The sequence below is a fragment of the Pecten maximus genome, chromosome 5 (genome assembly GCF_902652985.1).
Source record: "Pecten maximus chromosome 5, xPecMax1.1, whole genome shotgun sequence".
NCBI classification, from domain to species: Eukaryota; Metazoa; Mollusca; class Bivalvia; order Pectinida; family Pectinidae; genus Pecten; species Pecten maximus.
In genome coordinates, this window is record NC_047019.1 from 26,846,906 (window position 1) to 26,868,991 (window position 22,086).

General features: G+C 36.0%; 1 protein-coding gene across 1 annotated transcript in view; it reads right to left on the minus strand.

Moving 5' to 3' along the window:
- The window catches only part of LOC117327693 (neuron navigator 2-like), a 229,054-nt gene that overhangs the window by 193,356 nt on the left and 13,612 nt on the right, over positions 1-22,086 (minus strand). The window contains 1 exon segment of the mRNA XM_033884802.1: positions 19,933-19,985. Within this exon segment, the coding sequence (XP_033740693.1) occupies positions 19,933-19,935 (3 nt within the window). The 5' untranslated portion in view covers positions 19,936-19,985.

Below are 22,086 nucleotides of genomic sequence, written 5' to 3' on the forward strand. Positions count from 1 at the left end.
AGACAATATTCCCTAACCATATGAGATATGACCTTGAATGTCTGGATTACAGACAATATTACTAACCATATGAGATATGACCTTGTATGTCTAGATTACAGACAATATTCCCTAACCATATGAGATATGACCATGCCTGGTAATAAACCCACCCTTGTCTATAACAGTTCAGTAAAACAGCCAACAAATCCTATTCGTTGTTCTGCAATAAAGCCCACATCCTTCATTGAGAAATGTTTATGCCCTGCCCGTCCCCCCCCCCCCCCCCCCCCCTTGGGTTTGGGTTTATCAATATATGGAGGTTCAGAAAATACAAAATGATTCCCCAACACACCAAAGTAACAAACCTGAACCTGCCCCCCCCCTCCCCGTCCCAATAAAAAAAATCATGTAACTGACCAATCTAACCAGGATCTGTCAATACCCGTATGTGATCTCCCTCTCTCACTGACTATAGACAGTAAAGCACCCAGCTCGGCTATATGACATGTGGAACCTAAGTACCCATCAAGTACAGACATGTGCAGACCTATGTTTCTGCATGATTCACCTCCTCATCCATTTGTTCCATCCCCTTCTCAAATGGAGAAAAAATAATACAACAGTAAAAGCATTGTTAGCCTAAATGACACACAGAACTTAAATCAAACAACTCAAAATTCTTCAATAAAAACAAAAATTCATAACTACTTTCATTAATAATTGCTTTTATAGCTAAACAGCAATAAAATGAAATACTGTTTGTATACTCTATGATACACAGAGACACTTTCCCATTTCAGCTAATGCTTTTTTGAAGATGTACTATCCTACCTAGATCTGTACATGTACAGGCTAACTAATGTATATAGCATACTCTTCACAGAAAATTACTCTCCACAACAGTCAATTAATGACAAATAATATATCCCCATCCCAAAACACCCTTACAGCTATATATAACACTTTATTCACTGCTCATTTAATGTCAAATCAACCAGAAATATGTGGACGGAATAACATTAGGCATACAGGTCAAAGTGATTCAGAAAATCTAAATCATAAATACATTTTATCTGTATTGAGAAACCTACCAAATCCTGGATATATATAGATCAATTGGAAACTAATATACAGATCGGTCGCCATTGGCAAAAGGTGAGTTGAGGTCACTTAGACTTTGTCTCAACCTGAAAATTCATAAATATATATGCAGTGTATTTTGATGTAAAATCAGTGCATACAATTGTTATCCTACCATACTTTTATATGAAAATACCATAAAGTCATAAAATAAATTGTTTTATCAATGTGTTTTGAAAATATCTTTACTGTAACAATTATATGCTACTATAAACGGACAAATATTTGAAATCTGCATATTAGAAACTGTCACATGTTATGCTTAACACTGTAATACTTAAATATCATATTTAACACGGTCATACTCAAATGTCATATTTAAAATCATCATACTTAAAACCACTTTAGGTTCTATAATTTCCAATTTCAAATCAAGTGGAGTCTTGATTTAGGAGCATTTCCATTACTTTTTATTAAAGCAAGACTATTCTAATTTGGGACAGCATCTTCAAAACATTAGCATATTAGGGGAATATACTTTTAATATGGCTGACATCTCAAGGGCCATTGCCCAATTAAAGTACAGCATATTGAAATTGGACTGCAACATATGTGAAGAGAAGCCAGAGAAGACCAATTACTACTGGTCAAGTAGCTAATTCTAAAGAGTTTCTGTCTAGATTCTGCAAGAGTTCAAGTCCTAGATTGGTAATTATATAATATTTATCTGCTGTTGCTAAATGTACAAAGCTGAATGACCATTGTATGCCTATCAGATTAAGGCTTATTAATCAGCATGGACTCCTCTGGATCAACCATTTAGTACTGTCAACAGTTTTACTTACCTATCCAGCAATAAGCCCTGGGCCCCTAGTAACAACCCCATCTACATCTTGTAGTTTAGAAATATCAACAAATGTTATACCGTTATCCTAAAACAGGCCTGCCTTTTACATGAAATTGAAGTGGCCTCCCTGTCATATTATATGATAAGTACCCAGTATGCTTATTTGGAAAATTATCCTCATCATCAGGTATTCAAGACAATTGCTAATGTAATATGTATCTATAGACAATTCAAATAAGGAGGGCTTGTGTGGGCTTGGTTTTACCATAAAATATTGGTGTTTCACTTAAAATACACTCCATTTATACTAAAACCTGCCATAAGCTGACACAAGAATCTGATTTTGTTACAATCAGGCCCAAATTCAGGAAGCTAAGTTAGTTTGCAACATTTTTCTGCAAACATGGTTATCCAAATTAATAAACTTGTACTTTCTCGTTATCAGCTTCACAATATACTCCAACCTTATCAAACTACAGCCTTAAAATGAAATGTGAAAAATCTTTTATGTTCAACATATCTTAAATATAATGTTTTACCTGAACCCAATGTTAAGATGACCAATCATTGTTCATTACTGCCCATTATTGAGTCTAAAGCCTGGTCTGGGAGGCTGACATCTTCACCAGGGAGAGGGAGGGGTCGGCAGGGAGCATATGGACAATGTACCTTCCATTTATTATACCTATCCTGTCAGTCAGACAGAGGGTAGTTTCATGTTTTGCATTAAACTATGTTTAACACTAATTTGACCTCGAAACATGATATGCCCCATACCACGTGCATCATATTAGGGACAGTGCAGACTGGACTAATAGTACAACAGATCATAGGCCTGTTACTATGGCAGTCACTACAGGAAAAAAGAATTGAAGACACACTCAAAAATAATCAACTTACACTTATAAATAATCAACATTATTTCAACAATATTGTAACCATGTTACATTCCTATCAAAGGCTATGCATGAATCTATTGTCAAAGAACAATGTATTAACTTCCTGTCAAAGACCAATGTGTGAACTTCCTGTCAAAGACCAATGTATGAACTTCCTGTCAAAGACCAATGTATGAACTTCCTGTCAAAGACCAATGTGTGAACTTCCTGTCAAAGACCAATGTATGAACTTCCTGTCAAAGACCAATGTATGAACTTCCTGTCAAAGACCAATGTATGAACTTCCTGTCAAAGACCAATGTATGAACTTCCTGTCAAAGACCAATGTGTGAACTTCCTGTTAAAGACCAATGTTTGATCTTCCTGTCAAAGACCAATGTATGAACTTCCTGTCAAAGACCAATGTATGAATCTCATGTCAAAGACCACCAATGTGTGAACTTCCTGTCAAAGACCAATGTGTGAACTTCCTGTTAAAGACCAATGTTTGATCTTCCTGTCAAAGACCAATGTATGAACTTCCTGTCAAAGACCAATGTTTAATCTTCCTGTCAAAGACCAATGTATGAACTTCCTGTCAAAGACCAATGTGTGAACTTCATGTCAAAGACCAATGTATGAACTTCCTGTCAAAGACAAAAATATGAACATTCTGTCAAAGATCAATGTATGAACTTCCTGTCAAAGACCAATGTATGAATCTCATGTCAAAGACCAATGTGTGAACTTCCTGTTAAAGACCAATGTGTGAACTTCATGTCAAAGACCAATGTATAAACTTCCTGTCAAAGACAAAAATATGAACTTTCTGTCAAAGACCAATGTATGGACTTCCTGTCAAAGACCAATGTATGAATCTCATGTCAAAGACCAATGTATGAATCATATGTCAAAGACCAATGTGTGAACTTCCTGTTAAAGACCAATGTGTGAACTTCCTGTTAAAGACCAATGTATGATCTTCCTGTCAAAGACCAATGTATGAACTTCCTGTCAAAGACCAATGTGTGAACTTCCTGTCAAAGACCAATGTGTGAACTTCCTGTCAAAGACCAATGTGTGAACTTCCTGTCAAAGACCAATGTATGAACTTCCTGTCAAAGACCAATGCATGAACTTCCTGTCAAAGACCCATGTTTGATCTTCTAATCAAACACCAATGTATCAATTTATCTTCCTAAATGCAATTTTTTACCACCAAATGTTTGGAAGACAATAAAAAAACCCAATTATCATTATATTGTTACTTTTAATCAGCATACAAAGACCAGACTTTCTATAACTGTCATACTTGGACTATGAAACACTGCAGCAAATGTTATCTAGTCTTCACAGCTCAGCATTACTACAGCTTTGATTTTCGAAGAGAAGACCCAGCAGCCAATGTCCTTGCATTCTGAATAAGACTGCATCAATTTGTGAGGCTTGTTTCTCGCCAAGACCTTGCCTGATACTGCAACATGTATCCTACTAATTTGATATAGTACAAAAGTAGAGGAGTAAGGCGCCAGAACCTGTTGTAATATTGATGTGATGTCCATCTGTAAGTGTCCAGTCAACATAAAAATCCTCAATCCAATGTGTACTGGTCATCTTGCCAAAGGAGATGAAACACTGATTGTTCCAGTGATAGCACAGGTCTAAAACAGCAACATTAAAGGCAGCATGAAGGCCAAGGAGAGACACTACCCCATGACAGAATCAGATTCTGCCATCTACAAGTCTACAGCCACACCATCATGCATGCTTGTCAATGTATAGTCAGCCTTATATCTTCATTTTCTTTCATTCAGATAAAAAATCAAAAGTTTCAAGGAAAGAAGATATATTCTTTTATTATATTCTTAAACATCATGACTTTTCTTAAAACTTTTGACTTTTTCATCTAAATGAGAAAAAAACAACACATAAAAGTGACTATACTTTGACAATTAAAAATAAATATTATTAGTATTTTCCATTGCAGTCTGAAGAGCATGAATCATTATAATTTCAAACAAAACCTCATCACTAAATCTTAACAAGCTAACAATACTGAGAACTTTGGTCTGTAGAGAACTGGAGGCACAATCCCCAGAACCACTTCGAAAGGCCTTGAACATTATTGATGTACAGTTTTTTTGTTTATATACAAAATCAATTTCTGTAAGATTGAAGGTGATAACTCCAAAACATCATGCAAGGCAATAAAAATACCTTCTGTGGTATATCTATATCACAAACTCCTTGGAAAAATATCAAACTTGATCATGAGTTTCTACAAAATTGGAATACAAAGAACGGTAGAACACCTCTGTTAATAACCATTCAGGCGAATGCAAAAAACAAAAGAACTACAGTAAAGCAGGTCATAATGATCTTATAAGGTTTCCATTTGATTACAGTGTGGTGTTTTTATTAACTTAGTTTCTAAATGAAAAGAAATACAACTGCCATTTGTATCCCCCCCTCCAATAAGCCTCCTGTGTAGAAGTTTTCTACCTTGTTATGCTCAAATAAGCCAACTACCCAAGTGTAAAAGTTGAGAACTGTAATTGAAGCCCCCTCTCCCATTGTAAAAACTTGGTATCAAAATTTGTGAAGGACTTTTTATTGTGAACCACTTTTAGCTGACCGTTTCAAAATAGATGATTTTTGTGTGGAGGGGCTAATTTACATAGAAATACAGCAATGATTACAGAAAGTATAGAGAAAGGGCTATAACTCTACATAGAGTGGGCCACAAGACCCGTCTTTAGTGGGCCAATGATTACAGAAAGTATAGAGAAAGGGCTATAACTCTACATAGAATGGACCACAAGACCCGTCTTTAGTGGGCCAATGATTACGGAAAGTATAGAGAAAGGGCTATAACTCTACATAGAGTGGGCCACAAGACCTGTCTTTAGTGGGCCAATGATTACAGAAAGTATAGAGAAAGGGCTATAACTCTACATAGAGTGGGCCACAAGACCCGTCTTTAGTGGGCCAATGATTACAGAAAGTATAGAGAAAGGGCTATAACTCTACATAGAATTGGCCACAAGACCCGTCTTTAGTGGGCCAATGATTACAGAAAGTATAGAGAAAGAGCTATAACTCTACATAGAGTGGGCCACAAGACCCGTCTTTAGTGGGCCAATGATTACAGAAAGTATAGAGAAAGGGCTATAACTCTACATAGAATTGGCCACAAGACCCGTCTTTAGTGGGCCAATGATTACAGAAAGTATAGAGAAAGAGCTATAACTCTACATAGAGTGGGCCACAAGACCCGTCTTTAGTGGGCCAATGATTACAGAAAGTATAGAGAAAGAGCTATAACTCTACATAGAGTGGGCCACAAGACCCGTCTTTAGTGGGCCAATGATTACAGAAAGTATAGAGAAAGGGCTATAACTCTACATAGAATTGGCCACAAGACCCGTCTTTAGTGGGCCAATGATTACAGAAAGTATAGAGAAAGAGCTATAACTCTACATAGAGTGGGCCACAAGACCCGTCTTTAGTGGGCCAATGATTACAGAAAGTATAGAGAAAGAGCTATAACTCTACATAGAGTGGGCCACAAGACCCGTCTTTAGTGGGCCAATGATTACAGAAAGTATAGAGAAAGGGCTATAACTCTACATAGAATTGGCCACAAGACCCGTCTTTAGTGGGCCAATGATTACAGAAAGTATAGAGAAAGGGCTATAACTCTACATAGAATGGACCACAAGACCCGTCTTTAGTGGGCCAATGATTACAGAAAGTATAGAGAAAGAGCTATAACTCTACATAGAGTGGGGCACAAGACCCGTCTTTAGTGGGCCAATGATTACAGAAAGTATAGAGAAAGGGCTATAACTCTACATAGAATGGACCACAAGACCCGTCTTTAGTGGGCCAATGATTACAGAAAGTATAGAGAAAGGGCTACAACTCTACATAGAGTGGGCCACAAGACCCGTCTTTAGTGGGCCAATGATTACAGAAAGTATAGAGAAAGGGCTATAACTCTACATAGAATGGACCACAAGACCCGTCTTTAGTGGGCCAATGATTACAGAAAGTATAGAGAAAGGGCTATAACTCTACATAGAATGGACCACAAGACCCGTCTTTAGTGGGCCAATGATTACGGAAAGTATAGAGAAAGGGCTATAACTCTACATAGAGTGGGCCACAAGACCCGTCTTTAGTGGGCCAATGATTACAGAAAGTATAGAGAAAGGGCTATAACTCTACATAGAGTGGGCCACAAGACCCGTCTTTAGTGGGCCAATGATTACAGAAAGTATAGAGAAAGAGCTATAACTCTACATAGAGTGGGCCACAAGACCCGTCTTTAGTGGGCCAATGATTACAGAAAGTATAGAGAAAGGGCTATAACTCTACATAGAATTGGCCACAAGACCCGTCTTTAGTGGGCCAATGATTACAGAAAGTATAGAGAAAGAGCTATAACTCTACATAGAGTGGGCCACAAGACCCGTCTTTAGTGGGCCAATGATTACAGAAAGTATAGAGAAAGGGCTATAACTCTACATAGAATGGACCACAAGACCCGTCTTTAGTGGGCCAATGATTACGGAAAGTATAGAGAAAGGGCTATAACTCTACATAGAGTGGGCCACAAGACCTGTCTTTAGTGGGCCAATGATTACAGAAAGTATAGAGACAGGGCTATAACTCTACATAGAATGGACCACAAGACCCGTCTTTAGTGGGCCAATGATTACGGAAAGTATAGAGAAAGGGCTATAACTCTACATAGAGTGGGCCACAAGACCCGTCTTTAGTGGGCCAATGATTACAGAAAGTATAGAGAAAGGGCTATAACTCTACATAGAGTGGGCCACAAGACCCGTCTTTAGTGGGCCAATGATTACGGAAAGTATAGAGAAAGAGCTATAACTCTACATAGAGTGGGCCACAAGACCCGTCTTTAGTGGGCCAATGATTACAGAAAGTATAGAGAAAGGGCTATAACTCTACATAGAGTGGGCCACAAGACCCGTCTTTAGTGGGCCAATGATTACAGAAAGTATAGAGAAAGGGCTATAACTCTACATAGAGTGGGCCACAAGACCTTTCTTTAGTGGGCCAATGATTACAGAAAGTATAGAGAAAGGGCTATAACTCTACATAGAATGGACCACAAGACCCGTCTTTAGTGGGCCAATTGGTGTATATGCCCACACATCAAGATTTACTGATACAATCAATTGTAAGGTAAGAGAATTTATCAACCTTATAAAACTGATGATATCATACAAGATGGAAGACTGGAGTATGGTAAGTAGACAGACATCATATATACTCATTTAAGTTTATAAATTACCTTAAAACAGGTAAAAATAATCCTATTGAGGTTGAGACACTCTAGGTAACTACCTACAGCAGATCCCACAGAAGGAAAGAGAAGTCAAACCAGTCAATACTTTTAATGTGACAGACAAGAACTGTTAGGAGTTATAATCCAAACAAGTAGTTAACAAAAAGAGAAACAAGAAACAGAATTCCTTCAGTTTTGAACTACAGGCCCCTAACCATGTATATACACAAACTACAGGCCTCTTACCATGAACATACAGGAACTACAGGCCCCTTACCATGTACATACATGAACTACAGGCCCCTTATCATCTATATACATGAAATACAGGCCCCTTACCATCTATATACACGAACTACAGGCCCCTTACCATCTATATACATGAACTACAGGCCCCTTACCATGTATATACACGAACTACAGGCCCCTTACCATGTATATACATGAACTACAGGCCCCTTACCATGTATATACATGAACTACAGACCCCTTACAATCTATATACATGAACTACAGGCCCCTTATCATGTACATACACGAACTACAGGCCCCTTACCATCTATATACATGAACTTCAGGCCCCTTACCATGTATATACACGAACTACAGGCCCCTTACCATCTATATACATGAACTACAGACCCCTTACCATCTATATACATGAACTACAGGCCCCTTACCATCTATATACATGAACTACAGGCCCCTTACCATCTATATACATGAACTACAGGCCCCTTATCATGTACATACACGAACTACAGGCCCCTTACCATCTATATACACGAACTACAGGCCCCTTACCGTGTATATACACGAACTACAGACCCCTTACCATCTATATACATGAACTACAGGCCCCTTACCATCTATATACATGAACTACAGGCCCCTTACCATCTATATACACGAACTACAGACCCCTTACCATCTATATACATGAACTACAGGCCCCTTACCATGTATATACATGAACTACAGGCCCCTTACCATCTATATACATGAACTACAGGCCCCTAACCATCTATATACATGAACTACAGACCCCTTACCATCAATATACATGAACTACAGACCCCTTACCATGTATATACACGAACTACAGACCCCTTACCATCTATATACATGAACTACAGGCCCCTTACCATCTATATACACGAACTACAGGCCCCTTACCGTGTATATACATGTACATGAACTACAGACCCCTTACCATCTATATACATGAACTACAGGCCCCTTACCATGTATATACATGAACTACAGGCCCCTTACCATATATATACATGAACTACAGGCCCCTTTCCATCTATATACATGAACTACAGCCCCCTTACCATGTATATACATGATTTACAGGCCCCTTACCATCTATATACATGAACTACAGGCCCCTTACCATGTATATACATGAACTACAGGCCCCTTACCATCTATATACATGAACTACAGGCCCCTTACCATTTATATACATGAACTACAGGCCCCTTACCATCTATATACATGAACTACAGGCCCCTTACCATGTATATACATGAACTACAGACCCCTTACCATGTATATACATGAACTACAGACCCCTTACCATCTATATACACGAACTACAGCCCCCTTACCATGTATATACATGAACTACAGGCCCCTTACCATCTATATACATGAACTACAGGCCCCTTACCATGTATATACATGAACTACAGGCCCCTTACCATGTATATACACGAACTACAGGCCCCTTACCATCTATATACATGAACTACAGGCCCCTTACCATGTATATACATGAACTACAGGCCCCTTACCATCTATATACACGAACTACAGGCCCCTTACCGTGTATATACATGTACATGAACTACAGACCCCTTACCATGTATATACATGAACTACAGACCCCTTACCATCTATATACATGAACTGCAGGCCCCTTACCATGTATATACATGAACTACAGGCCCCTTACCATGTATATACACGAACTACAACCCCCTTACCGTGTATATACATATACATGAACTACAGACCCCTTACCATCTATATACATGAACTACAGGCCCCTTACCATCTATATACATGAACTACAGGCCCCTTACCATTTATATACATGAACTACAGGCCCCTTACCATCTATATACATGAACTACAGGCCCCTTACCATGTATATACATGAACTACAGACCCCTTACCATGTATATACATGAACTACAGACCCCTTACCATCTATATACACGAACTACAGCCCCCTTACCATGTATATACATGAACTACAGGCCCCTTACCATCTATATACATGAACTACAGGCCCCTTACCATGTATATACATGAACTACAGGCCCCTTACCATGTATATACATGAACTACAGGCCCCTAACCATCTATATACATGAACTGCAGGCCCCTTACCATGTATATACATGAACTACAGGCCCCTTACCATGTATATACACGAACTACAGACCCCTTACCATGTATATACATGAACTACAGACCCCTTACCATGTATATACACGAACTACAGGCCCCTTACCATGTATATACACGAACTACAGGCCCCTTACCATGTATATACACGAACTACAGGCCCCTTACCATCTATATACATGAACTACAGGCCCCATACCATGTATATACGTGAACTACAGGCCCCTTACCATGTATAACATAGTTTACACCAACAGGTGGCACCCTATCTGATAACAACTTAACACTACTTGAGATGTTGTCTGATAAAACATAACCTCAAATTAAACACCGATACCCCCAGGCTGTGAACTGGGAGGCAAAGACATGATATACTGCCAAACAGCTTTACCTCCTCATCTCAAGAGGGGGACAATTTCATCTGGCTATCTTGAGATTTAAGAGAGATATTTTGCAATTCAACACCCCAAATGGTATGGATTGTTAAAATTTAAATGCTTTCTAAAAGACTTAATCGGAGAGTTCAAAGATAAAGTTGCATGCAGTTGTTGATAGTGTTATCAGTATAGGATTTAAGATTTGGCTATTATGTATGGAATAGTTTATATGGATCAGGAGCAGGTCAATATATCTCTGTGATACACATTAAAAGAAAGTCCCATAATCAGCAGTTTCATGTCTGTGAAATTAGAAACAACTATTTACAATCAACTTCACAAACTCAACAGTTTAACCTGCTTGTGATAATTGAACATTTATAAGGATTTTTTTTTTAAGTCATCACAAGTTGAAATATGGATAAAGAAATCCGTTTGCCAAGATTTGTTTGGCAGAGAAACACAATCCACCAAAATAGCTTTCATTAAAGAATTGGTCGTTTTGTATAACCTTCAACAACTGAAGTATCTGATTACATAAAACAGATCTCGTCAGGCAGTCTATATACCTGTGAATTACGACAGCTCTTACCTGGATCTTACATCAATGTTGTGATTGTGTCTACATAAAACTTGAGTACTTCATCGATATAGGGATCAACGAAAGCTTTTCACAACTTGTTTGAATATAATACAAAAAGGACACACTTCCCATCAAAGAAGATTATGGAAAATCAATGAACTTTGACTTTTAATCACCCAATATATCTCGTGAGCAGATGTTTCCTTTTTTGTAAGCGGATGAAGTTATACCATGGACTGTTTAACGTGTTTATGACAGCGGTGCTTACAATGGATTGCACAGCTCCTTATAATTTCTAGACAAACTTCATGATCATTCTTCTGAAGTTTAAGAAGCTTAAGCAATGGAACAACTCCAGTTTTGTAAGATGATTTAAATCAAAGAAGTAAATTCAGAAGATATCAAATGTTCTTGGTCATAATGGTTGTCAGTTGCTGCAAGAAATACCATGCAGCATCTGCAACGACACAGTAGGTTTAAGCTGTAAATACCAAGAATTAACATTCAAAGCTAATCAGACACATTAAAAACTCATCAGACACATTCAAAACTCAAAACTTGTTAGAAATATAAAACTCATTGGAAACATTAAAACTCAAAATTTATCAGAAACATTAAAACTCAAAATTTATCAGAAACATTCAAAACTCATCAGAAACACCAGTCCCATTTTAATAACCACACATTTGCAATTAAATCTGCATTTTTGTTTTTGAAATTTGACAACTCACCCTTCTTAATTTGATCATGATGCTATTTCACAAAATCTGAATATTATCAAGTGAACAAAAAAACAAAAAAAAAAACACGAGAAAACTGACAGACTTTATGCCTGTACATCATAGTGATATGATGTAAATTCTCACAGCACAATATTAAATGTCATGTCTGAACGATATTAAGAAGTTTAACGGCCATCTTAACTTTTTGAAGATTTCCAAACAACATGTGTCTCATATTATAAATGTTCTTTCTTTATACAACTTATTATCAACAAGTCAACAATGTCAGGGAAAAAATTGTCCTTCCAGCATTAAATGCTCTTTTATACCTCCGATTTTGATATTAGGAACATGGGGAGGGTGTGGGGGTATTAGGACAGGGTCAAGGTCATTCAGTACATTTGTGTCGGCTACAAGGGACATCCAGATGAGCATGTACACAGTTATCCTATGGACCATACAGTTTCTCCAAACAGCTTCAGATTCCATACAAAGTAATATTTCAGAAATATTTTGTTACTACCTGCATCAAGAAAACTAACAAGAAATATATACAGTACTTAAGTTTATCTATTAAAATGAAACTTTTCATAAATCTTGTTTTTAAAAAAGTGAAAAGAGTCTATGATGTTTTGTAAGAGATTGATTATTCTCGAATAACCTTTTACCAAGTGTAAATAAATGTCTTATTCATTCAAATCAACATCCAACATTTGAATTATTGGAAAATAATAAAAAAACAGACCTAGTTGTGATGTTGATGAAGGCGATATAGGTTTAAAAGTAATTCAAGGTGTTCACAATTATCTAATGAAACTGACACAGCCTATATTAGGAAATGTAAATGCTAATAACAATGGTGTGGTGTGTTGGAACTAATTACAAATTGTAACATTACGGTAATGCTTCATTTCTCAAAATAGTCTGTTTAGTATATAAATTATCACTTGCTCCTGTGTCTGCGAATTAAACTCTTCCTCAAAATGTCTTAAATACTTGAAAATGAAATTAGGTTTTACCAAGCACAAATTAACTTGGATCAGTTTGTACTTGATGAAGGAGATAACTGCTTGCAATGTTCTGTGTGCCAATCTAAAAAGTGCACAGCCCAAAATGAAACCAAAGGGCTATCTTATCTACATACATTCCAATATGATCAAGAGTCATTAAAATTTACAGACATTTATGTCCAGAGGAAATTGGTCACATGTCTTTATATTTTTTTCTTTTTCATATAAACCCACTTGGACTCTCAGATCTCTTGATATACCACAGAACCTGATACAAGAAATGACCTGTATTTGATGTTATCAAACACGTGTATTTAATAGATCTGCTAATGGTGTTGGACCTCTAATAGAGGCACACAAGTGATATCTATACGGAGGGATACAAGTGACCTCTTTATGGAGGGACACAAGTGACCTCTTTATGGAATGATGCCAGTGACATATATATGGAGGGATATCAGTGACCTCTATATAGAGGGTTACAAGTGACATCTATATGAAGGGATACAGGTGACCTCTATATAAAGGGACACAAGTGACCTCTATATGAAGGGATACAAGTTACATCTATATGGAGGGTTACAAGTGACCTCTATAAAAAGGGACAACAGTGACCTTTATATGAAGGGACACAAGTGACCTCTATCTAGAGAGACAAAAGTGACCTCTATATTAAGGGATACAAGTGACCTTTATATGGAAGGACACAAGTGACCTATATATGGAGGGACACAAGTGACCTCTATATGGAGGGACACACGTGACCTCTATATGAAGGGATACAAGTGACCTCTATATGGAGGGTTACAAGTGACCTCTATAAAAAGGGACAACAGTGACCTCTATATGAAGGGATACAAGTGACCTATATATGGAAGGATACAGGTGACCTCTATAGGTATCAAGTGACCTCTATATATAGGTATCAAGTGACTTCTATAAGCAGGGATATTAGTGACTTTTATACAGATACAAATGACTTCTATATGGAGGTATACAGGTGATCTATTTATGGAGAGATAAAAGTTACTCCTATACTGAGGGACACTGTTTGTGAAGACAAGTAAGAAAGATATTTCCAAAACGGATAGTTTTCTTTACCCTGAGTGACCTCTATGGTGAATAAATGTATGTTTGGTTGTGTTTCTATGTTTTGATATAACGAGATTGAGAGCGAGTATTGACGATGTTTAGCTGCACTTACAAACAATGCTCTCTACTGCAGAGGGCTTATTGAAAATCAATAGCGTGTAGCTATATCATAATATAGAACGTTCTATACAGTACTTACCGTAATAGCCACAGTAATATCATTTATTATACAGTACTTACCGTAATAGCCACAGTAATATAAGATACCTAACCATGACACCAGTTGTCGTTCAAGCCTACAGGTTCTACCATTCTGTTCTACTGTAATTTTAATACTTTTATACACGCCTACGACATCAATTATCAATACACTTCTTAAAACAAAGTTTTTTGAATATTTATAAGATGAAATAATCTAAAATATTTCATAATCCTAACTGATACTGTAATTTATATTATATCTTTCTTTCCATCTATAAATTACATTAAATCTTATACAGAGGCCAAGGAGATCTACTAACAAACAAAATCTTTCAAACAGAAATATTGCCTTCACACCAAACGGTGACATGATATGATTGTCCAAACGGTGACATGATATGATTGTCCAAACGGTGACATGATATGATTGTCCAAACGGTGACATGATATGATTGTCCAAACGGTGACATGATATGATTGTCCAAGTTCTAATAGTACTACCTCACATGGTGGAAACATCATAGAAAAATATATCTTACCTAATGGTCACTGGGTGGTCAATTGGTCAAGTAATCTCAAAGACAGGTGGACTGGATTAACCAGAAAGTGACAGCAAGTAATTATCCCAATGACAGAACAAACTAGTACATCCCCAAGGTTGTAAAAGGTATGGATAAGTTTTTAACTTACAGCATACACTTTTTACTCACTGTATACATATATTATATATATACACACTATCACCACATGTACTACATCAACTAGGGTCTGCTACAGTGATGCCAGATTTGAATTTCCTACCCCAAACAATACTAAACCTATCTCATCATCCAGACATGGAATAGTCCATTCTTCAGACAGCTGTGTGCATTGCAGCACCTGCCATCCCCTATTTACAGAGCAGTCTATGTATTGGAGAGCCCTCCTTTACAGCTGGTGCAATTTTCATATAGAGCCAACAAATTTAGTTTCGTAACTTTCTACCAGGGAGATTTGACAATCAATTTTAATGCCATTATCAATATTTATGGGTCTAGCAGAAGATCCACAATGAGGAAAAAGGACATAACATGTCCCACCCAATCAAAACAGTATTGATCAAATTTTAAAAGTCTGGGGCTGAATAATTCACCAAACCAGTTGATATTTGAGAGTATTCAACACCCGTAACTATGATCTTCCCTCCACTGTACATATCAACACAAAATCTGATTCTGCTTAACAGTTATTCCAAATGACAGGTAATCACTCCACAGGTTAATTTAGCCTTCTCTAAAACACCTACCTGAAACATCATCCCCTGATCAAAAGATTCATTACAGTTTTGATGTATAGAGCATCCTCCTTACTCCAAACCAAAACAAAATATGTTCCTCAACACATAATTGATTTCCAGTTTAGTAATTTTAGGTACCTAAGGGGTAGTACTGCAGAGTAATATAATTATGATGCAAGGAATAAAATATTCAGACATTTTATTTCATACTCTTATGTCCATTAATTATTTTATTGTAACAGTACTGGACTGGACGGGTTGGTCAAATGGTTAGAGCGTTCGTCTAGAGTTCTAAGGTCCAGGGTTCGAGTCCCGGACCGATAGTGTAATAGGGCACTATCATTAAAATCTGCCCTGCTGACTGTAAATGGGTACTTGGTAATTGGCAGGTACAGTTGACATTTTCAGGCCTTAAGTCGATCAGTGGTCATCTTTGGACATATTGTTTTTAATGTCTCAGTCATAACATTGTGACATAATCCATAGCAAAAGAAGGGGAGATAATAAAGATACTATCATCAATATTTATACATATATGGTAAAACTAAGACCAACAGGCTTCATACAAGTTTCTGCATATTACCATACAATTAGTTGATATCTCCAAATTTAGCTCAAACTTTTTATTTTAAATCCGTCAACAAATTTTGGATATAACGAACTATTTCCTATGGTCTAGTGGAATATTTGTTATAACCAAGTTTTACTATATATAGAAGTCTGGAATAGACTGGAGTTCAGTAAGAAGTAGTGCTTAAAACAGCCCAGTATTAATCAATATAAAGACAGTATTACAAATACTTAATTTTATTCAATTTTTCCTCACTTGAAAGGGTTAACATTATAATCAAATGAACAATGACACATGTAGGAAAATTCTTCAATTTTCAAGCAGATGATAGAAGAATGAGAGATTTAATTTCAGCATGAACTAAAAAGTTTTAGGAACATGCTGTTTCAATGAATATCTGAGTAATCAATATATACTTGTTTATTTTATGGAACAGTGGATTTGTATGACTTTGTCATGTATACAATTACTACCTGACTAAATTAAACCTAGTTCTATATGCAGAACATACAGAATATATAAAAGTTACTGAAATGCCCTAAGATTCATCTCTGAAATCTATTTTTAAAGTGAAAGTGTTCCTCTTAGACTCAGAAAATATGCAAAGGTGATATTTCATTTCTCGAGATAAGATAGAATTCTGTGTCTATACCTCCCATACACTTGTCCTCTTGAAACCCAACATTCCTACAAAATTATTCTCGATAACATTTCTAACAGCAGGAATTGTTCTGATAATATCCCAAAGCTTACGTTAAACCTCAATATTGGAACATGTACTGTACGTGAATTCTGACATTATATTGGTACATTTAGAGCTATGCTTGATGCAGGTCTGATGAAATCAACATCTAAACCTGTTGCTCTCTGAAATAGCTATCACTTACATGTAAATTTCACCTCTAAATATACACATACATAGTGAAAGCTGTTACATTCTTACAAGTCTAAAATCAGTATTTAAAATCTAATTCACTTTGAAAATATTTTACCTAATTAATACTTGTGAACAATTTAATTTAGTCACACAGTTGTTCAAAATCAATATTCAGATCATTATTCAGTATTTCACCTAAGTAATACTCTTATTATCCATAGTAGTTACACTTTAAAACCTATATTTACCCCAAATCAATGTTCTGCCTATGGTAGCCACCAGCTACAACAATGTCTCAAAATGACACCAGCTGTTAATGAGGAGATAAACCAAACAAATCCATTACTTCTTGATGGATATGTATGTTTTCCTCAAGTGGAGAGAATATTTTTCAAAGGCATAATATTGTTTGTATTAATAACTTGTTGTCTATCCACCACATGATAAATCTGGTATCTTTATAACATGTTAAACCTGGTATCTGAATAACATGTTAAAATTATCAGAACAACTTTCTCAAAAAGACAAGAAGAGTTCAACCAAGGGCCATTACTCTGAATAAAATTCTATGTGTTATTTAGGGCAGAATCCCTGAGAAGAATTAAACCTGCTGATGATGATGGCTGTCAAAGTTAATGGGTTTTCTGGGGGATCCCCTCAGAATGATAAACAATATCTCTGACCTCAGTCACTAAGTTGATAACAGATAACTCTAAAACAATTTACAAGATTTTCTAACTCAGCAGAGACCGCAAAGCAAGGACCTCTATATGAATGATTTTCCTTTTTGGAAACAATTATGATTTTTCTTTCAATTTTAAATCCTAATATTTAAAATGTTGTGTATCTTATGTTTAAAAGATTTGGGCCGTGAACGAAAACAGGACAATTTTAATGGCTAATGAATAACAATTTGGTTTGGTTTATTTTATTTGATGTCCTATTAACAGTCAGGGTCATTTAAGGACTTGCCTGGTTTTGGAGGTGGAGGAAAGCCGGAGAAAAACCACTGACCTAATGTCAGTACCAGGCAACTGCCCCACATGTGTTTCGAACTCGCGACCCCGAGGTGGAGGGCTAGTGATAAAGTGTCGCACCTTAACCACTCAGCCACCACGGCCCCTATGATTAACACCCATTTGTAGACAAAGAGATTTCAACTTACTATATTTAGCAGATACCTGAACACTTTTAAAGTATTTCCTTTAACTCTAAGAGAACAAAATAATTACACACCTAATAAACATTTAATTATCAACAAAATCCAGAATGGTTCGTAGACATCTCAGTCAAAATACAAGTCAGAATACTGCTTCCATACAGAGAGGAATTATTCAATTGACTTGGAGATTTAAAGCTGCGGAAGCTAATTGTGAAGGTAGGAATAATCACTCATGGACCGCTAATAACAGGTCTGAAGGATGGCGGCGAATAGTCCAGTGTGTCTCGACCTTTAATCCAGATGATTAACTGTCTTCAATATGGATTCGTTTTTATTCTTAAGAACTGCAAGATGATTGTTTTTCTGAATATCATTTCCATGATATTCAGAAAGATCTCTTACTTTTGTCTGAACGAGAAAGTTATTTTGTCATTGCATAGAAAATGTTCTAATGATAAGCCATCAAGTCTAGCTGATACCGAATAAATATCAATGTCGATTTCTGCAACCTCAGCGCCATTGTGGAAACATCATCAGACATTCGGGTGTTTAAGAAAATGAGAATTTTTTTTTTTATTATTTAATGCATATTCAATAAAATAACTGAGTATTATTTTATCATTGAGCATTCCTGGTTCTGTAATACTTTTTTTACCCCCCCCCCCCCCCCCCCCCCCCCCCCCCCTTCCAACAAACCCCTTGTAAAATTAATAATAAATCAAATTTCAATAAATATCTAACTTTGTAGTCTTTTTTTAATGTACATAATTGCACAAAACTTCTTCCAGATTTAGGTCAAATTAGGTTTTTGTTATTGTTAAAATTGACCTGTTTGTTTCAAATCTAATAGATTATACTAGTTGCATGTTCATGATCCATTTTTCTTTCTACATCAGTTCATCCTTGAGATGATTATACCATTCCTTAAACACGACACATGCTGTGCGACAATCTTGCCATTGCAAACCAAAACCAAACCTTGGTTTTGTTTGCAAAAAATTCATTTCTTTCAGCATGCAATATGAAAACTGAATATTTTCATTCAGGGAAAAAAATACAAATGGAAGATATTGAATTTTATCATAAATAGTATTCTGGGAACAAGTGTTTAAAGAATGTCAAATAAAAAAATATCTAGCGTTACTCATATCCATTACAAACTTGGTCTTTAAAAGCTATAAATAAGTAAAATATAACATATTATTCTATGGAGCTATCATAATGATTTTATTGCGTAAACTGGAATTTTTTCAAAAGGAAAAAAAAACTACAAATGCTACAATACAATAACAATTTGTATCTTATCTGCAGTGGTTTCTTATCTGTTCCTTTCTGAACTAATTGACTGTGAAATAGTCTTCAAACTGTTATAAATCTTGTTCCATTATCCAAAATAGTCCACATGGATACGCTTCACAAAATCTATGGAAGGAAATTCAGTCATGCGAGTACTTATGCATGGTCTATTCACATGTAATGAAACAAACAATGGGACTAATAATTTGTGAAATTTAAATTTTAATGAACACTTACCATCTGTGCTGAGTTCTTTGGCTTGCTTTTAATGTCTTTCACTTTCTCGTTAGCTACAAAACAAAACAGAAATTATGAAATATTGAAAACTTGGTTGGAGTCAAAGAGATATGGTTATAATATGCTCCGTATTGTGTCAAGCCAGTACAAAGTTAAAAGGAAAAAAATTGAAAAGAGAAAAACATATTTCAGGCTTAAATTACAGTCAAACCTGTCATATGTGACCTTTCAAGGGAGTCAATAAAAAAGGTCACATATGACAGGTGGTCTCTTAATCCAGGTTCAAAGAAAATGACCCGAAAAGGAAAGTTCATAATTATTCTGCCACATATGTAATATTTGTCAGCTACAAGTATTAGTACATATTTGAAAAGGAATTACCTCAGTCAACAATTAAGATTGTGAATATAATCAAATCTGTTAGAGACCTCTTGAGGAAAATAAAAGAAAAAAAAAGAAGAAGAAAAATCACTATTCACTTAATGAAATAAAATATTTATAATAATGGATAATATATAAAAATATCCCCATTTCTACATATGTAGTACAATATTTATTTTTATAAATTTAATTCAGTTTCTTTTATTTTCATTAATATATATATTTAAATTCTTTTAGCATGTTACAATTATCTTTTTTATTTTAGAATACAAAAAATAATCAAAGAGTTTGAATGGCTCATTTGATTATATCCAGTGCCGGATACATTTACACACAAATTTTTTTTTTTTTCATTCCTGAATTTCTGGTCCGGACTTCCGTCCGGATTATTAGTTACGTAACTGCATTTCCTTCATAACGATGGAGACGTTTTTAACTGGCAAATATCTGTCCTAATGTCTCAAAAAGAACATAAATTTCAGTTAAACAGTAAGTTAACTGTTTATTCACTCTTTTTCATACTTCTCAAGCAAATGTTTGTATTTTTATCTATCAAAATTTCGTGAAAATCGTCTGAATGGCGAGGACGTTTTTTTCGCCATATCCCATCTCCTTTCATTCTTTAGAAGTAAAGTAGTTTCGTTCGTTTCTGGGTGTTATCAGGGCAAAGATAATAAATTCAGTACATTTTTTGAGACAGAATAAGACATTTCATGCATTTCTGAAGTATTTTTTAATCTTTGAAAGCAGACAAGTTCGTCCGGTTTCTTCTTGATTATGACTTCTGCTTCTGTTTTAAAACTTGGAAAGTCGCTGAAAAAAGTCGTTTTTCAGCATTTGGGACACGGAAATGATGGTCGTTAGTCGCGTCTGACAGGTAGTCGCTTAATTCAGGTCACTAGTATAGTAAATAACGCTGGGAGGAAAAAATACGGTCGCATATGAAAGGAAGTCGTTTAATTCAGGTGGTCGCTAAGGCAGGTTTGACTGTAAATAAAAAAAATCACTTTTTAAACACCTCTGATAAGAAAGGCGAAGCCTGTTATCAGATGTCTGCTGTTCAATAAATGAATTCAAAAAATATCAAAATACTAGGAATTTTTGTTTAACTTCAGGAAATTCATTTCTGTGTGAAAATACACAAAACACATACACTTTCATTTTATGATTGACAGTTGACTATAAGAGTACATTATACAGAATATTTATTAAGATTTCACAATAAACAAAAACTTTTAATTGCTAAATCAGGGACCTGGAGTTCTAATTCAAGTAACTTTAATATGTCTGACCCTGTTCCTCTCAACAAAGTGTTACTAGTAAAATACAATGATAGAACGTCATGGGACGAACAAGGTAAGTGAGGATGTCATCAAGTGTTACTAGTAAAATACAAAGGTATGATAGAACTTCATGGGAAGAACAAGGTAAGTGAGGATGTCATCAAGTGTTACTAGTAAAATACAAAGGTATGATAGAACTTCATGGGAAGAACAAGGTAAGTGAGGATGTCATAAAGTACATTCCGTGGTTCCCATCTAAGTGTAGGAAAACAAGTGTATCTAAACCATATAAGGGTAAGTCTAGCTACATCTCTGTATGGTGCTTGGCCTACAAGAGCCACCGGAAGATAACTCTTAATTCTATACCCCTCAACTGGTGTGGCGAGTTACTACAGAATCCAAACAGGGGTATGCTCCACAATATATTAAGGTATGTATCCCAAAATGATACTTGTTCCATCACACCCCCTATAACGAGAATCTTTGATCT